Below are 18,313 nucleotides of genomic sequence, written 5' to 3'. Positions count from 1 at the left end.
TATGGTATGCTACATTTGGACAGGTTCCCTGAAGAATTTGACAAGACGTCATTTCACAAAGTGCGCCACTCTGAGGACATGCAGTTTGCCTTCTCTTATTTTTATTATCTCATGAGTGCAGTTCAGCCACTGAACATATCTCAGGTTTTTGATGAAGTTGACACAGACCAATCTGGTGTCTTATCTGACAGAGAAATCCGCACGCTGGCTACCAGAATTCACGACCTGCCTTTAAGTTTGCAGGTATTGTCATTTTTTTTCCCCTAAACTTAATGACATTTTGCATGAAACTTTTACATTTGATACTTTCTCTCTTTCCCCTACATACTTCAATGGAATGCAAGTACAAGTAATTCTTCATATTTAATGAGGGGGTTCACAACTAGTCCATTTTAAATGCCAGGATTAAAATCAAATTTGAAGTTCATATTGTATAAGATTTTTTTTTTTAGGCTTTTAGTAGGGATTGTAATTGTATTTTCTGGAGACGAGGCAGACCATACCTGCAGATAAGATTCTCGTGTCAAGCTCATTCAGGGCCTTCAGGTGTGGCCGAGTGGAGATCTTAGCCAGGCCCACGGTGTTGCAGAGCCCCTTCTGTCATGGCATCCTTTAGTCCCAGGAGTAGGACACTCACTAACGGAGAGCTCCAAGATGAATCCAGCTGCAGGACACCCATCTGGTGATCCCGTGGACCACCTTGTGTAAAACGGTGCCTCACAGGCCCGTATGTTCTACTTTGAGACAAAGATGAGTTATTTGTATTGTTTCATTCTGCTCTTTTTAGGGTGTCTTTAAGAATCATATAGTCAAACCCTCTTTGACGATAACGCTTAAATTTTGGTGACTTTAACATTTTTATTTTTAAAACCACAGTTGTTACTTGTAATGTATATAGGTTTATCCTTTTATTTTTGCTTTGTTAGGACTTAACAGGTCTGGAACACGTGTTAATAAATTGTTCGAAAATGCTTCCTGCTAACATCACTCAGCTAAACAACATCCCACCAACTCAGGAAGCGTACTATGATCCCAATCTGGTGAGTGCCGTGGGTTCTTTTATGTAAAGTAGAACGTGTATCCTTATCGGGTGTTAGTTACATCATTTCTGTAGAGCACTTGAAAAACTAGAAGCAGGCTCTGTTTATAGGTCTTTGGTGGAAATCAGTAGCACAGATAATCCAGAATCATTCATATTTTTCTTTGGAATATCTTTTTTTCCTCCCTAACGGATGTTAAGCTAATACTGAGATTAGTTGCTTATATTCTGTAAGCAGACATCCTGTTCACTAAGGATAGCGGAAGGCAGCGCCAGAGTATACTCACTGGCTTGGGAGAACAATCCTGAGGTTAAACATCAGGCGGAATCCCATCTTTCATCAAAGCTCAGTTGCTTTGATGCTGGCATTTTCTGGATCTTACCACTAGGGGCAGTGGATGATCTATACACAAGTATATCAGAGCAGCATTTGGCTGAAATGATTGGAAGACTCTTGATATCTGTAAGATGCATCCCAGCTTCAGAGAAATGATAATGTGGAAAAAATGCATTTAGAATTGATGGACCAAGGATATAATACAGCCATTATGTGATGCTTACAGTTAATTTTTACTGATATATATGGAAGAATGTTTATAAAATAAAATTAGGTGGGGAGAAAATGGGTACTGCCATATACAGAATACGGTTTGAACTATGGAAAACTCCTGATACCTTCACACACATCCCCAAAATTAATGAAAATGACAGTAGGTTAAATTATAGGTAGTTCTTTTTCTTTTTTTCAACATCTTTATTGGAGCATAATTGCTTTACAGTGGTGTGTTAGTTTCTGCTTTATCACAAAGTGAATCAGCTATACATATACATATATCCCCATATCCCTTCCCTCTTGCATCTCCTTCCCACCCTCCGTAACCCATCCCTCTAGGTGGTCACAGAGCACCGAGCTCATCTCCCTGTGCTATGCGGCTGCTTCCCACTAGCTATCTGTTTTACATTTGGTAGTGTATATATGTCCATGCCACTCTCTCACTTCATCCCAGCTTACCTTTCCCCCTCCCCGTGTCCTCAAGTCCATTCTCTACGTCTGCGTCTTTATTCCTGTCCTGCCCCTAGGTTCTTCAGACCTTTTTTTTTTTTAGATTCCATATCTATGGGTTAGCATATGGTATTTGTTTTTCTCTTTCTGACTTCACTCTGTATGAAAGACTGTGTCCATCCACCTCACTATAGATAACTCAATTTCATTTCCTTTTTATGGCTGAGTAATAGTCTATTTGTGTGTGTGTGTGTGTGTGTGTGTATATGTTTTGTTTTTTTTTTTAGATCATGCAGCGTGCAGTCTTGTGTCCGGCTTTTTTTTTAATAACATAGGTAGTTTTAATATAAATTTATTTATTTTTATTTTTGGCTGCATTTGGGTCTTTGTTGCTGCGCACGGGCTTTTCTCTAGTTGCAGCCAGCAGGGGCTACTCTTTGTTGCGGTGCGCAGGCTTCTCATTGGGTAGCTTCTCTTGTTGCAGAGCATGGCCTCTAGGTGCGTGGGCTTCAGTAGTTGTGCCACTCGGGCTCAGTAGTTGTGGTGCAGGGGCTTAGTTGCTCTGCGGCATGTGGGATCTTCCTGGACCAGGGCTTGAACCCATGTCCCCTGCATTAGCAGGCGGATTCTTAACCACTGAGTCACCATGGGAAGCCCCATAGGTAGTTCTTAATATCGTTTTTTCACACTAGTATTTTCCATATTTTCTATAATGAATAGACTACACTTTCATAAGCATAATAACATGTATTTAAAAAAAACTGACCATCTTGCAAATGTTCAAGCCCTGTAATTAACTGCAGATGGTTGTAAATGAATGTAGAGAAGAGTAATGAATCAGTTAAAAATCTGATTCCTGGAAGAAGGCAGTCATTCCTTTGGCATTCATTGCACACGGCAGGGATGGTATTTCTCACTTGTGTTCTCGGAGGGTCCTGGGAAGCTCCCTCATGAGGAGACAGTGTGAGGGGCAGCCCAGCAGCTTTAGTTACCCGTAGACAAACTAAGTATTGCTGATCATGCGTTGGTTAGTTTAGCATATGACATGGGTTTGTATACAAATGTGTCACGTAAAGCCAGTTCTCTAAATATTCTAAAACGTAAAACTATGAAATCAACAAAACTGAGGTAGAGGTATAAGACCTGGTGTCAGCCCTAAGGGATCTTCCTCTAGTGGGGTAAACAGGCATGAATCAGCAGGTGGAGACTAGTCCTGGGTTGCGGGTCCTCGGGAGGCCTCGCATGGAGCTGATGCGCAGTCAGGCTGATAGGAGAATGGCAGCTTGTCTTGTGAGCTGCAGCAGCTTCTTCTGGGTCTTTGGCGCAATCCAGTAAAAATGCTTTGTCAGACCCAGAATGTTATACAGAGATGTTAGTAGTTCTTTACAAGCGTGGTCTTAATGATTAAAAAGGCACATTTGTAATCACTGTAGGTGTGTTCCCTGCCTCCACAGAGAATAGAATCAAAGTTAAAAAAAAAAAAGTAGATTGCATAGGCTAAAAGACATTCTCAGTTTTAGGACTTTTCAAACAATGATAAAGCTCTTTTCTGTTTTCCCCCAATTTGGAGTTACCCCAACAAAGCTAATATAGTCAACTCTAAATCATCCAGAGGTCAGTGTCCTGGTTTAAACATTTTTTTATGTATTTGTCCAAATAAAGTTCTACCAGTTATCAGAGATCTGGGTACACCCTTTCTCCAGGAGGGGAACAGTAAGCCGAGGGTTCCAGGCTGCCCTGACTTGTCTTTTCTGGTATCTTCTTGGTGGGCAAACCCAGAGCACTGGACAGAGGGGGAAGAAAGGAGAAAGTGTGCTGGGCTCCTAAACCATCTCCGCTCAGCCTCTCCCCTGGACCAGGCCTCTCTGGTCTTTACTGTCTTCGGGACCACGTTGTGATCGTACTGACAGGTTGCCTTAGAGGCACTGACGTCACCCCAGGTCCAGGGAGCTTTGCGAGTGGCTCAGCCTGTTTCAGTGCTCGCTCCAGACTTGTCTTTCACCATCTGTATTTCCACATCCGTCCTTTCACTTGTCTGTCTTTCCTTCTCTATAAACTTTGGTTTCCTAGTAAGATTTTACAATTACCAACCCCTTGCACTGGTATAGAACTTAGAGAAGAGTGTTCTTTTCTAAGGAAGATGATCTATGCGTAGAAAACAGTTATTCATCTTTCCCTTTTACAGGCATGATGAAAGGTTCTTGAGGGATTTTAGGGCTTTTTTTAAAGAAATGCACACATATTCATCTATTAGAGTATTTTACTGTTTTACCAAATATCTGGCATGAGGTTTAGAATCAGCAAATATCCTTTGAATGCTAAGGATTAAGTAAGTAGGGGCTGCTTTGCTAATGGTTATAAGTTAGTCTTCAGGCTTATGCAAATAAAGCTGTTTAGAGCATAAGTACTAATTATACAGACAGCATTAGTTAACATTACTCGAGTGAACTCTTAGCCAAGGTGTTGGCTTCATTACTGTAATTAACTGTGATTACACACAGGATAAAGTATTTTCTAATTAGACTATAAGAATGACAGCTTAGCTTATGAGTATCATATAGACCACTTCATTACAGTTTATCTTCGAATTTATTTTCATTTTGAAAAAATTATAGCAATCACTTATAAGACTGTTTTAACAGATAGTGTGTAGTAATGTGTGATTAAAATAAAACTTTATTCACAATAACAGGCAATTAGCATGCGGGCCATAGTATGCCAATTTGATTTTTAAGAATATTACATTAAAATAGTCATCTTGGGCTTCCCTGGTGGCGCAGTGGTTGAGAGTCCGCCTGCTGATGCAGGGGACGCGGGTTCGTGCCCCGGTCCGGGAAGATCCCACATGCCGCGGAGCGGCTGGGCCCGTGAGCCATGGCCGCTGGGCCTGCGCGTCCGGAGCCTGTGCTCCGCAACGGGAGAGGCCACAACAGTGAGAGGCCCGCGTACCGCAAAAAAAAAAAAAAAAAAAAGTCATCTTAATTACTGAGTCTTTCTGTGCCCCCTTAAATTTTGCACCTGAGATGATGCTTCAGTTGCCTCACCCTTGTCTTTGCCCTGATATAATGTCTGTATTTTCTCGCAGCCACCAGTCACTAAAAGTCTAGTAACCAACTGTAAACCAGTAACTGATAGAATCCACAAAGCATATAAGGACAAAAACAAATATAGGTAAGTACTACATACATTTTCTCTTTGTTTAATTTAAGGATAATTATGAGTGGTATTTTCATAATTTTACCATAGTTTATTAAGCATTCTTTGAAATTTATGTGAGATTTTCTTTAGTAATATGGAAAAATTAAGTCATTCCAAGGATGCTGATTTTTTTAAAGTTTTATACAATGCTTTTCTTATTGAAATTTTATTTTACATATCCACATAAATATTTAAACTCTTTAAATATGTTTTGATATTAGATTTGAAATCATGGGAGAAGAAGAAATTGCTTTTAAGATGATTCGTACCAATGTTTCTCATGTGGTTGGCCAGTTGGATGATATAAGAAAAAACCCCAGGTACTGTTGTTGTTGTTGTTTGTTGTCGTTTTTAATTTAGAACATTTTAGGTTCACAGCGCAATTGAATAGAAAGTATGGAGGAAAAAAAGCAGTAGGACTATAGAAACGGGAGTGGCTTATTTCTGTTCGGAGCAGACGGAAATGTCTAACGGTAGAGGTAGTGTTTGAACCGAGAGATGGGAGTTGTGAGTTGAGATCGGGCCCCGCGCGCACAGGGACTAGCACGGACATCTCAGAGTCCAGTGACAGGACTGTTCAGTGAGGCTGAGGGCTGGGCTGAGGGGCAGACAGCATCATCGGGGAGGTGAGGCCAGACGGCTAGCACTCTCAGAGCATTTCTAAAAAGGTGCTACCAGAGAAGTTGTTTTGGTGGTTAGACCTGCAATTCAAAGTAAAGTTCAAATTAGCTTCTGAGGAAAAAGGAAGGCTACCATAAATGTGAAAATCCAGTAAACTGCAGTCATTCTTTGGGGATAAATTCAATGTTCAGGTTTACATAAACCTTGAAAATTTCCAGCCTGGCCCCCTAACAGTTGCTCTAGTTCGAAAAAATTGGTTAAAATCTGCATTTTTGAGTTTTGAACTTTAGTGGGAAATAGGTGTTTCAGTAGTTTCTCAGAAGAAAAACCTTGGCTTATGAAATTGAATGTTTTCATCTGAGTTTTTCAAATGCTTTTGGAAGTTTTCAGTTTTATCTCTTTTAAATTATGATCTTAATTATATATGATCAGAGGTGTAAAATTTCCAGGCATTTTAAAGCCATGGCATTTTTTCTTAAAATTCCATTCTTGATTTTTGGGCAGAGGGGAATATGGAATTTTAAGAAAAATGAAAATATTTTTAATACTTATGTAGTATATTCATAAAATACTTCCTACAAAATAACAAATATTTCCCACAAGCTAAACAAACAATAAGCCATAATAATTAAGAACCACCCAGCTTGCAGCTCTTTTTGTACATGCTGTTCCCTTCTTGGAATGCCCTGCTCAAATTTTAAAAAACAAAAACAACCTTAAGAGCCAATTTCAGTACTTGCTTCTTGCTTCCCCCATTCTATTGACGTGCTTGCTCAGTCCTTGGTGATCTGTAGTGAGACCAATGGAGAATTAGAGTTTTTAGTTGTATCCTATACTTTTATGTCTTGTGCCAGTTTGAAAGTTGTTGGGCGAGAGGATTCACAGACATCTTCATGATACTTAAAGGGATAGGGTTTTGCTGAAAAGACCCAAGGCAAGACAGGCTTTTCCAGCAGTGTCTGCCGGGCCCAGATACGTCCTATAACCCTGAACAGATTTTATCATTTTTAACTCTTGTTCTGTTTTACTTTGGGGGGCTGATTTTTAAGTCAGGAGTGGAAAACCAGCCTTCTGACTGACGTACACTTTAAGGACAGGTTTATTGCATTAACAGGGAATCTAGGATAGGCGGTATCTGGGCTCCGCTGCCCTTCTCCCTTCCTGCTTGTGTTGGCTTCATCCTCAGGCTGGAGATAGGGCAGCTGCAGCTGTTCCAATGTCCCTGCAGACATAGCCATGTTCTGAGGCTATAGGGGATTGTCCCTTCCTGTGTGTCGTGTGTTGTTCCCTCCCCCCATTTCTATACCAGTCGCAGTGAAGGGGAGGGATTCACTTACGCTAGTCAGAAGCCGACTCTGGGTTGGGGTGCGGTTGCCTACCTTTTGAGTCAGCTCATGGGGGAGAAATACGGAGCAAAATGCAAGTTCTCATTGGAAGGAGAGGGAGTGTTTGCTGGGCACCCAGCAAGGTCTGCTTTAGTTACCCTGTGTCTACACATACTCTTTGTCTCATACACATACTTTCTTCTTTAACTTTTCCCAACTTATTGAAAAATTTTGAAGATACAGAAAAACTGAAAAAAATAGTACAATAAACCCTTAGCTCAGACTTTTAAAGTTTCAGCATTTTGTTATGTCTGTCTGCTCTCTCTCTCCATCTCTCTGTATGAACACACAGGTTTGGTTTTTGTTTTGTTTGCTAAACCATTTGAAAATTAGTTGCAAACATCCAGACCCTTTACCCCTCATTATTTTAGCACGTCTTCTTCCTTTTTTGGCTGCATTGGGTCTTCGTTGCTGGGCGTGGGCTTCTCATTGCGGTGGCTTCTCTTGTTGTGGAGCACGGGCTCTAGGCGTGTGGGCTTCAGTAGTTGCGGCACGTGGGCCCAAGGGCACGCGGGCTTCAGTAGTTGTGGTGCATGGGCTCAGTAGTTTTGGAGCACGGGCTGTAGGTGCGCAGGCTTCAGTAGTTGTGGCTCACGAGCTCTAGAGCACAGGGTCAGTAGTGTTTAGCACATCTAAACAGAGCCATTCTCCTTTATACCACAGGACCACTAACACATATCCAAGAACCTTAACACTGACTAAAATAGAACCATCTAATAGATGGTCTATATTCAAACTTCGCCAGTTGCGTCCAGATGCCCTTTACAGCTGTTGTTTGTTTTTAATCTAGGAAACAGTCAAGCCTCATGCATTGTATTTGGTTGACATAACTCTTTAATATCCTTTAATTTAAACTTCCCCAACTTTAGAGAAGAGATAGGATAATGAACTTTCACTTACTCATCACTCATCTTCAATAAGCAGAGACTTTTCTCCTCCGTTGTCTTTTATAAGCATTTATGTTTTTAACTTTGTTGGTTTGAAATGGTATCAAGTTAATTCATTGCAATTAAGTCCATAGGTTCCCCATCTCTTTTTTTTAAACCATATAAATGTTTGCATGTGTATATGAAGAAATCAGATTATATATTCTGTAGATTTCCTGAACTTTGGACTTTTCTGATTGTCTCCCAGTTGTTTAACGTGTTTCTCTGTCCCCTGTATTTCCTGTAAGTTGGTAGTAGGATCTGAGGGCTTTATTAGACTTGATAAAATTGTAAAAAAAAATTAAAATTAAATGTACTTCAAAAGTGGTGTTATCCCTACCTACTGTTTTAATGGGCCCTCAGTTTAGTGACTTTTGCCAGGAAGGGAACCTGAAACAAGTAGGGAAGCACCACTGTAACCTACTTTTTGCTGGAACTCTAGCATCTTACAGCCTGGTTGGAGACATGTGAAGAAGTCGTCATCAATCTCATAAAATCTATAGCTATAAGGAACCATCTCTATCGCAATGATCTACAGGACTGTTCTTAGTAATGTAACTGTATCAGTTCAGAGAACTCAGTTGTAGGCATTTAGTAGGTTTTTCCCTGGATGCTAACAGAATGCTTCAGTCAGGGACATGCCAAATAGAAATTAAAATAATTCACTCCCATAGCTAGAAGGCACATTCAAAATTATCATCCCTAGTTCTTTTTGTTTTACAGGAGAGGAATATCTAAAGAAAAATTTTACAGAACATTACTCCCCTAGAGAATCATATCAGTAAATGCAACAGCTTGGGACATAAGTCCATTTAAAATATATTTGGAATCCACACTTCTTTCGTTAGGTAAGGATCATCCTTATGATAACCGGTAGTAACCCTGGGTCTCTCTCGTTTCCAGGAAGTTTGTTTGCCTGAATGACAACATTGACCACAATCATAAAGATGCCCAGACAGTGAAGGCTGTTCTCAGGGACTTCTACGAATCAGTGTTCCCCATCCCATCCCAGTTTGAGCTGCCAAGGGAGTATCGAAACCGTTTCCTTCATATGCATGAGCTGCAGGAATGGTAAGTTTTCCTGTTTCATATACGTACATATGTGTATTTTTTCTTTTTTTAGAGTGATGAAATTTCTTTACTGTGTTATTTGCTTTCTTTGTAAAGTACACGCATAGTTTTTATTGAGCTCACTGGCTGAGCACACTTTCTGAGCCTTATTTGTCATCACTGCCATCAAAGTGGCTGCCCTGTTTCTTGAGTACCCGCTGGGCAGTATATTTACTCTTTACAATGAAAGGTGCTACTCTTGTTGCCACGTTACAGGTGAGAGCACAGTAACAGAAGTGAGTGATTTGCTCAAGGTGGAGTAGCTGACAAGTGGCAAGTCCAGCCCGATTCCTGACCCTCCACACGTTCGTTCCACTGTATTCCAAAGCTGCTTTAGAATGTTTCCTTCTTTGATTTTTACTACCAACACTTCATTAGAAAGATCATTTTATCTTTCAATTTAGGGAAATTTTTGACCCCTTGCCTGCCCGCCACACCAGGCACTAGGAACAGGGGCAAAGCCTCGGAGATACTGCGGGTTCGGTTCCAGACCACTGCCGTCCCCAGTTCACATGAAAGTTATGTTCAGACTATGTCATAGTCTATTAAATGTGCACTAGCATTATATCTAAAAAAAAGTACATTCCTTAATTTAAAAATATTTGCTAAAAATGCTAACCATCATCTGAGCCTTCAGCAAGTTGTAGTAATATCAAAGGTCATTGATCGTAGATCACCGTGACAAACATAATAATGAAGAAGTTTGAAATATTGCAAGAATTACCAAGATGTGATACAGAAATACGAAGTGAGCAAATGCTGTTGGGAAAATGGTGCCGACAGACTTGCTTGACACAGGGCTGTGCAGTGCAGTAAAGTGAGGCCAGTTAGGTGTGGTATTGCCTGTTCAAGATGGAAGGGACACTGCGCCGGCCTTCACCAGAAGCCAGCGAACCAGCCGTGACACGGAGGACGTGACTAGATAGGCTTCAGTGCTCTCAGAGTACAGAGGAGGAAGCAGCTAGTTCCATGACAGGATGGTGACATTTGGACTTGGTTTTGAATTATGAAAAGGACTTTTCCAGAAGACAGTGCTGTGGAGAGGGAAAGGAGAAATTGTGAAGGGCTGTATCTGAGTTAGACATCTTTCTTTAGAGAATAGCGGTTCCCAGGAGAGACTTTTTTAGATGTCTGTCTCATCAGAGTTCATGATTTGGAAAGATAACTTAACAGTGCTTGCGGGGTGGACTGGTGAGGAAGGCGTCTGGAGTAAGGCAGTGTTGTCTGGGAACTTGAGGCAGAGAGACAAGCAGTAAGCATTTCACTTGTCCTGGAAACAGATGGTCAAGGTGTGAACCAAGGACATGGCCCAGGGAATAAAGAGAAGCAGTAGATACAACTGGCAGAGATTTGAGAGAGGAAATTAGCAGACCTTGGCAGCTAGAGCTCTTTGGTGTCTTGCAGTTGGGTAAGTGAGACAATTAGCACGTGTATTGCTACTATGTACCTATTTTTATTTTCATAAGGAGAAGTTGTTACTAAATAACTTGTCTTCTAGCAATGGCAAGGAACGGCTTCTCACCATTTTCACTTTGCCTTAGCTCAGAGGAAAAAGAACTTTGGACAGTTCCAGCTGTCAGTCCCCACCAATCCAGTTCATGACTAAATTCACCTTCAAGGGCCTACTGAATAAGAAAGGAGTGGGTTTAAGAGTAGCTGGAGGGGGCTTTGAGTTCTTTGTTGTACAGATGAGGTGAATCAGGTGCAGGTTGCTGATCGGGGGCTTCCTTTTCCTCAGCCGCCCTGCTTCTGTGTCATCTCTCACTGCTGACCCACCAATGCCGCCCTGCTTTCTGTTGGGCTGGCCAAAAAGTTCCTTCTGGTTTTTCCACATTACGGAAGAAAACCTGAACGAGCTTTTTGGCCAACCCGATAGAAACGTCTTCCTTTGCTTTCCTTTCATGATCCTGCACTCCTGAGTCCCCGTCATCTTCCCCTGGTTTCCTGCAGTGGCTTTCTTCCTGTCCCTTTCTTGGGAAGAGCAGCTTCTGCACTTAGAGCAGTCCATGTGGTGTGCTTGTCGCTCCTTGTAGACTGTGAGCCCTCGTCGAGGCAGAGACTGGCTCTCCCTGTCCGAGTCCACTTGCATCCGTGGTGCACAGTAGGTGCTCAGTGCATGGCTGGCTGAGGGGAGCTCAGCTCCCGTTACAGGGTTCTCTGGTCACTGGGGCAACTCATTAGCTGTGTCACAGCCTGTGGCTTCTTAGCTCTTCAAATTACACACAGATTCTGAATGATACTGTAGACTTAGAACTCACTGAGCTGGTTTTTGATCCTCTTAATGTAGGAAACACAGGAGGAAGAACAGTGCGGGGCAGGGTACCATTTGGAATATGTGACTCAGAGTAGAGACACCCGCTACCAGGCAGGTGTGAATAAGCCTGGAACTCAGCAGAGGCCTAAACCTGGCAGTTGTTAGCATAGCATATCTTCTAAGCCTTATGTTAAGCATTTATTTAATCTTCATAACAAATTATTATTTCCAAATTACAGGTGATGAAACTGCTGTACTCCCATTTATCTCCTAGGCCAGTTGATCCCACCCTCAGGATGTCTCTTCTGTTGCTTCATTCCTTCCATTCTCACTGCCCTAGTACAGCCCTTATTCTTTTCTCTGCCCAGACTGACCGGATTGCCTGCCTCTGGCCACCTGCTTTGACATCCATCCTTCACACGGCCGCCATTTGCACCCCGATTGTGACACACACACACGCACTTCCCACAGAGTATTATGTCCAAATGCTATTGCATGGTTTTCCCGAACAGCTGCAGTTTACACCTACCTGCTTCTCCTCGGCCGAGTGTCCCTCGTGCCTCCGTGCAGACTGGGCTCAGTTGAGCAGGACGCAGCTTGCAGCGGCTGCTGACGCTCATCCCCTTTCTCAGCCACAGGCTCTCCTTCCCCACGTCAAGGCTCAAATGGAGTGTCCCCATCTCTGTGGTGCTTTCCTCATTTCACTGTTTTTCCACAAGACTCTGCTTTTGATAACAGATATTTCTGTCCACGTGTATGATGGCTAGTTGTCTGCACGTCAGCGCCTCCCCAGGTTTGCAGATACTTTAGAGCAGGGACTTCTCCTTGTCGCCTTGCTGTATCCACAGGAGGTGTCGGTTGGGTGACTGAGCAAATACAAATGAATGGAAGAGGGGATTTTGTTTAATTTGTTAAAAATTCTTATTTTCTTTTGAAGTCCTCTCCCCTGCCTGGGTAACTTTTACTAATTCCAATATTTACTATAACAATGAAAATCTGAACTCAGGTGGGAAATGTATAATTATGTTAACATTTTAGAATTGCCTCCAGACATTGTTTTTGCTAAACTAGTAGCTTTACTAAGTAATGATAGTTAAACCCTACACATAACTACATATTTTCCTTCTTTTCTCTCTGAACAGGAGGGTGTATCGAGACAAATTGAAGTTTTGGACTCATTGTGTGCTAGCAACATTGATTATATTTACTGTATTCTCATTTTTTGCTGAACAGGTAAGTGTTATATATTTTATGTGGATGTCAAACAGTATTTCTTGGTATCATTAATCTGATTTTTTTAAGAAAATGATATAAATTCATAAGAAGAAAATGTTTATTTCTCCTGTTGGCTTATACTCATGTTAAATATTTCATAATATTCAGGCAACAGTCATAATCGCCTTTTTTTTTTCCATTTATCCTCTAAATCTATAACCAGTATTCTTTGTACCTGGAGCTCAATAAACAGAGCTTTTCAGTTTTAGCCTGAAGTCTGCAAGTCAAACTATTTTAAACCAAAAAAACCACCTCGAATCTGCATCTGACACTAATTTTCTGTTAATCTTTCCAAACTAGTGGCCACAGCATCTTATCTTCAGGCCTCCCCCTGTTCTGCTGACGGTGCCTGGCTCGGGCACACGGCCCGTCTCCCACTTACATTTCCTTTGAGCTGCTGGGAGTTCATCCCCACACAGGCGCGCACACAGCCACCTCCCAGAAGTCAGAGGGAGATTTGTGAGGTCGAAAGAAAGGGATAAGAGAGTCCTCATTAGGCCACAGCAGGTGTGAGATGCTCTGAAAAGAAAGGATTCGGAAGGAAGGGACGGGTGTCTGGGCTGACCGACTTGTGCCGGGCAGGCGAACCTGCCTCAGCCTCATTCCAGGTGACTCTCAAGTGGAGCTTTTCTGGCTGTCAGGATGGGAAGCTTACAGAGTTTACTTACAATGAGGAGGCCGGGCGCGGGGCGGCGGCCCGAGAACTGAGAGCTTTAGGGTAAATAGCCCTGGGCTGCGTGCTGCAGATGGAAGGAAACTCAGGAAATAAAGGTCTGACAGGCGAGCAGGACTGCAATTTAACCTTCATCCACTTCCCACGGAATAGAAACCTTCCTCTTGGTCTTGTTGCCATTGTTCTTGGCAAGTAAAAATCTTAGGAAAAAGATCTTAAACAGATTGTACCTGCTTTTAGAACGGAGGTCCAGCGAGGAACCTGTGAGTCAGCTGTGTGCTGGCCTGCGATGGGGGAGGAGAGGGACACTGGCTGAAAGGAGCAGCTGGCGGCCATGGAAGGAGCAGGAGGGTCTTTCTCCGCTGTCGTTTATACCTGCAGAGAATAGGGGACCAGAGAGGCAGGGCGAGAGGAAGGGAAGAGTAAATCCCCTCTCCTCCCCGACACCCTGCTCTTCACCTGCCTGAATCGAATTCCTTAACTCCTGCACACTCCCACACAAGCCAGGGCTGCCTCTTCCGCTGCCCCAGAATCCCAGCTCGTCATCCAGACCAGGGTGGTCCGGGCAAAGTTCTGCTTTCACCTCAAGATGGAGCAGTAGAAATTGAAACTTTCTTATAAAGGTGGTCAGGTTTTCTATTTCAGATGTATCATGGATAAACTGTTTCTATTAGAAGTATTTATCCAAGTTCTAAGCTGCTAAGTTATAAATGAACTTTTGTATTTCAACCCATTCATGAACTTGAAAATACAGGCAATGCCCAATGATTATTGCTGTGGTCACTAAGTATAGGAAAAAAAGTGGTGATAGAATTCTTAAAATTAAAATTCCAACTTACACATGTAGTCATTTTCAAACCCAGAGACAACATCTTAATGGCTGAAGAGTCCATTTCCTTCAGTAGAAAGACTTGACAGACACTGTGAAAATAAATATACGTGGTAATTGCTATGTAAAAATCTGTAGTTTTTTTTTTTTTTTTTTTTTTTTTTTTTGCGGTACGCGGGCCTCTCACTGTTGTGGCCTCTCCCATCGCGGAGCACAGGCTCCGGACGCGCAGGCTCAGTGGCCATGGCTCACGGGCCCAGCCGCTCCGCGGCATGTGGGATCTTCCTGGACCGGGGCACGAACCCGTGTCCCCTGCATCGGCAGGCGGACTCTCAACCACTGCGCCACCAGGGAAGCCCTGTAGTTTTTATAGGTCTTAAAAAAATGAAACTTGGACCAAAGTAACTTTAACCAAAGCCAGACAAAATCAGTGGTTGGTTTCGTTTTGAGGGGAGGAATGATGTTTGCTGTCTGTTTTTTATGTATAGGACTGTGGAAAAGATTAAGGTCATAGGACCCTCAGAAAGAAAGTTAAAGTTTGTCAACCTGGAGAATTAAAATTTATTTTCTGTCTTTCATCCTTTAGTTAATTGCACTTAAGCGGAAGATATTTCCCAGGAGGAGGATACACAAAGAAGCCAGTCCTGACCGAATCAAGGTATAAAGGATCTTCATCTGAAAATCTACCTCAGCATTCACTGAGCATTTTAAAACTCGACATCAGAGATGTCTTCATGATGTAATGCTTAGCCAGCTTGGCCTGAAGAAGGAATACCATCCAGTGTAATACTTGGTTTCTGGAATGAATGTAGCCTACTGACCAGGAATTGCTTAACCAACACACGGGAAATGTGTGTGTTGAGCAGCTCTGGTTTTACTTTTAAAGCATCTGCTCGTGGACCGATCTTTCTTTTAATGAAAAGCCTCGCTGATGAGAGACAGCAATGGTTGCTATGGCAACTGAGCAGCTAACTAATATGAGAAGCCTCAGCCAGCTTGAGTGCTATTGCTAAGAGTCCCCAGTCTTGCATTCCAAAGCTTTTTGCTGTGGTTTTACATTTTGGGGTTTTTTTTGTTTGTTTGGTTTTTCCATTTCTCATTTCTAAAGTAAGTACATACTAAGTTAAGTTATCCTTGCTTTTGCAAACAGTGAATCGGGATGTGTAAACATGTTTTTATAGATGTTATTTAACTAATGCAGCAGCAATATCATGTCCTATTGGCAGTACCTAAATTATGGATTTTATTAACATTTAAAACAATGGGATCTTAACGCACTTACCATTATTTATGAGCTCAGTGACTGACATCTGAGACTTTGTGCTTGTTTTCTTCAGCCCCTAAGAATACTGTGATTTCATGTGGAGGCCTGATGACAAAGGGCTAGAGTTAAGTAGCTGAGCTACTTGCCAGATGTAATTATGTTTTGAAGATGTACATATTCAAAAAGAAGTGCCTCATTTTAGAGACGAGTAGTGCTGGTGGTCGTGGCCCATAACAGTGGTGTCTTCTTTAATACCCATCAGTATATTCCAGTAGCTGGCTCTCAATCAGTTTCACACAATGAAGGGTCAGGAAACTTTTTCTGTAAAAAAGCCACATGGTAAATATTTGCAGGCCACCTGTGTCTATGTTGCATATTCTTTGTTTAGTTTAGCTTTTGTTTTTAACAATCCTTTAAAAATGTCAAAACCATGTCTAAGTCGCAGATGTACAAAAACAGGCCACCAGCTGGATTCGGGCCATAGGCCATTGGTCTGTGACCACTGGGATAGAGAATTAGTATTTTTACGTGTGGGTAAGCCCTGATGTTCAGCCATGCTTTATTTATGTCATTGTACTGTGGACTTTATGTGTCCTTTTTGAACTCTGACAGGCATTTTAGATCATGATCTTAACAGTATTCTTTCAAAATGGCATACATATTTTGTAAAAAGAACTTGTAAATAACTGTGTTTGTGCTGTAAGAGTTATGTATTTGAAAAACTGAAGTCTCATAAAAACTTAAATTTTATCTGCTGCTTTGATTTTTAATCTTTGAGGAGTGAGTTCGTTATCCAGATTCAGAAATCACTTTGAGTGCTTACATGGAATGTCAGGATCTGTCCTTAACACAACTGAAATTAAGTGGAAAGCAGTGTAAGGAGAGGGTGGTAATATTACAACCTGGAGAATGTCACTGTATGGGGGAAAATAAGTTCTAAATGGGATTTATGTGGTAAAAATTTAGGGGTTATCTGGGTATCATTCTTAACATGAAGAATTCTAGAAAAGTTAAAGAAATGAATATTTGGGTGTGATGGAGATTTCTGGTCAGGTGAATACAATCCACACCTTATTCAGAGCTTAATAGATAATGAGATGGATAACAGAATCAGAATGTTCATGGAATCATTTATCTAATGATTCAGTAGAATCATTAGAACGAAAGAACCTCAGAAGTTGATGAGTCGTCAAATGGTCTTCCAGAATTTTAAAGCCTCAGAACCAATAGTCCAAATGAAACCCTCTGGAAGACCAGTATGTAACACAGAAGAGGGAAAGCTGCTCACCCTACCTGACCCCAAGGCAGTGCCTCCAAAACTCCCAGGCTTCACAGGCAGTTTCAAAGCCCCACATCTTGTATGTTATCATCGAGGACACTAGGGTCAGGAAGATTACATGATTTGTCCAAGGTCTCACAGCCAGCTGGGGGCAGAGGTGGGCTGGAGCCCAGCTTGTCTCTTTCTCTAGTCCCCTCCAGGCCATGCCGCCTCCCCAGGACACAGTGGCATGTGCACGTGAAAAGCACACTCTCTGCGGTCCGACTTACGGGGTTTGAGTCCTCGCTCCTAGACATTGATTGCCAAGATTCAGCTTTCTCTTCTAAAACGTAGGAGGCAATACTGGTGTCTGCCTACCTCATAGGCTTCTGGTGAGGATGGAAGAAATGACATGCAACATACCCAGCACAGTGCCTGGCAAATACTCCTGCCTGATAAATGTCAGTGGTGAGGATGATAGTGAGGAAAGTATGTAAAGGATTGTTATCCAGGTCAGGGGTGAGGTTTCCAGTGTAGTCTTTAGGGTGAAATTATTACATTGCTTTTAGCTAAGAAAGTGACACATTTTCTAATTAAAAATATTTTTTGCCTACTTTTTCTTAAAGTGTTTACTTTTAAAACTGTTTCTACATACACCAAAAAGCATACAGATAATGATCAAGGGTTTAAAAGTAAAATGTGATTGCAGCTTAGGTCAGAACATTTATGGAAGGAATAGCACTAATCCCCCAGAATTCCTCCAGAGCATGGAAAACAGAAGGAAAACATTGTCTCATTTTTCCGTCAAGGTCAACACAACCCCTCACCAAAGCCTGGTTCAGTTGCCACAAGAAAGGAAAAACCATAGGCCAGTCTACCTCATGGGAATCCCAAACGAAACACTAGCAAGCCACGTTAGTTCGTTCTCCAAAGGAGCAACACTTTATGATCAGGCTGGGCCCAGTCCAGGATTGCAGGTTGGCCCAACACTTGAAAAGCACTGCAAATCACATCCGGGGGACCAAAAAGGGAAACTGCAAGAAGGATTCCCACGTGGTTGGGTAGGATAGGAAGAAAAACATCGGCTCGGAAACAAAACAGAACAAAACAAAAAACCCCAGAATTCCCTGGTGGTCCAGTGGTTAGGATTCCATGTTTTCACTGCCAAGGGCCCGGGTTCAATCCCTGGTCAGGGAACTAGGATCTCACAAGCTGCTCAGCACAGTTAAAAAATAAAACAGCATTGAGTCGAGACCTGTGCCCCTGAGAGGGGACTCACAGGGGAGGGGAGGGGAAATCGCAAGGGCAGAGACTTGCCCCGAGGAGTGAGTGTCTTGAGCCACAGACTGGGCCTCCCATGCAGAGGAGAGAAGCCTAGACCCCACTCGTGAGAAGTACACGGGTGCTGGCTCATCCCCAGACAGGGTGGAGAGAGGTCTGCCCTAGTGGCTGCTGTCTTACTGCACGCCCCATTTGAG

At 42.3% G+C, this 18,313-nt stretch overlaps 1 protein-coding gene across 3 annotated transcripts in view; it reads left to right on the top strand.

Annotated features, from left to right (window-relative positions):
* The window catches only part of GNPTAB (N-acetylglucosamine-1-phosphate transferase subunits alpha and beta), an 85,839-nt gene extending 68,965 nt beyond the window's left edge, over nucleotides 1-16,874 (top strand). For all 3 annotated transcript variants that reach the window (XM_082666676.1, XM_082666675.1, XM_082666677.1), the window contains 7 exons: nucleotides 24-243; nucleotides 927-1,040; nucleotides 5,128-5,213; nucleotides 5,462-5,560; nucleotides 9,076-9,243; nucleotides 12,679-12,769; nucleotides 14,900-16,874. In XM_082666676.1, coding sequence (XP_082522802.1) covers nucleotides 24-243; nucleotides 927-1,040; nucleotides 5,128-5,213; nucleotides 5,462-5,560; nucleotides 9,076-9,243; nucleotides 12,679-12,769; nucleotides 14,900-14,977 — 856 coding nt within the window. In that variant the 3' untranslated portion in view covers nucleotides 14,978-16,874. The remainder of the gene's footprint in view (nucleotides 1-23; nucleotides 244-926; nucleotides 1,041-5,127; nucleotides 5,214-5,461; nucleotides 5,561-9,075; nucleotides 9,244-12,678; nucleotides 12,770-14,899) is intronic.
* The last annotated feature ends 1,439 nt before the right edge of the window (nucleotides 16,875-18,313 follow it).

Source organism: Grampus griseus, assembly GCF_964374135.1.
Source record: "Grampus griseus genome assembly, chromosome: 11".
Taxonomy (NCBI): domain Eukaryota; kingdom Metazoa; phylum Chordata; class Mammalia; order Artiodactyla; family Delphinidae; genus Grampus; species Grampus griseus.
This window is presented reverse-complemented; position numbering and strand designations above follow the sequence as displayed.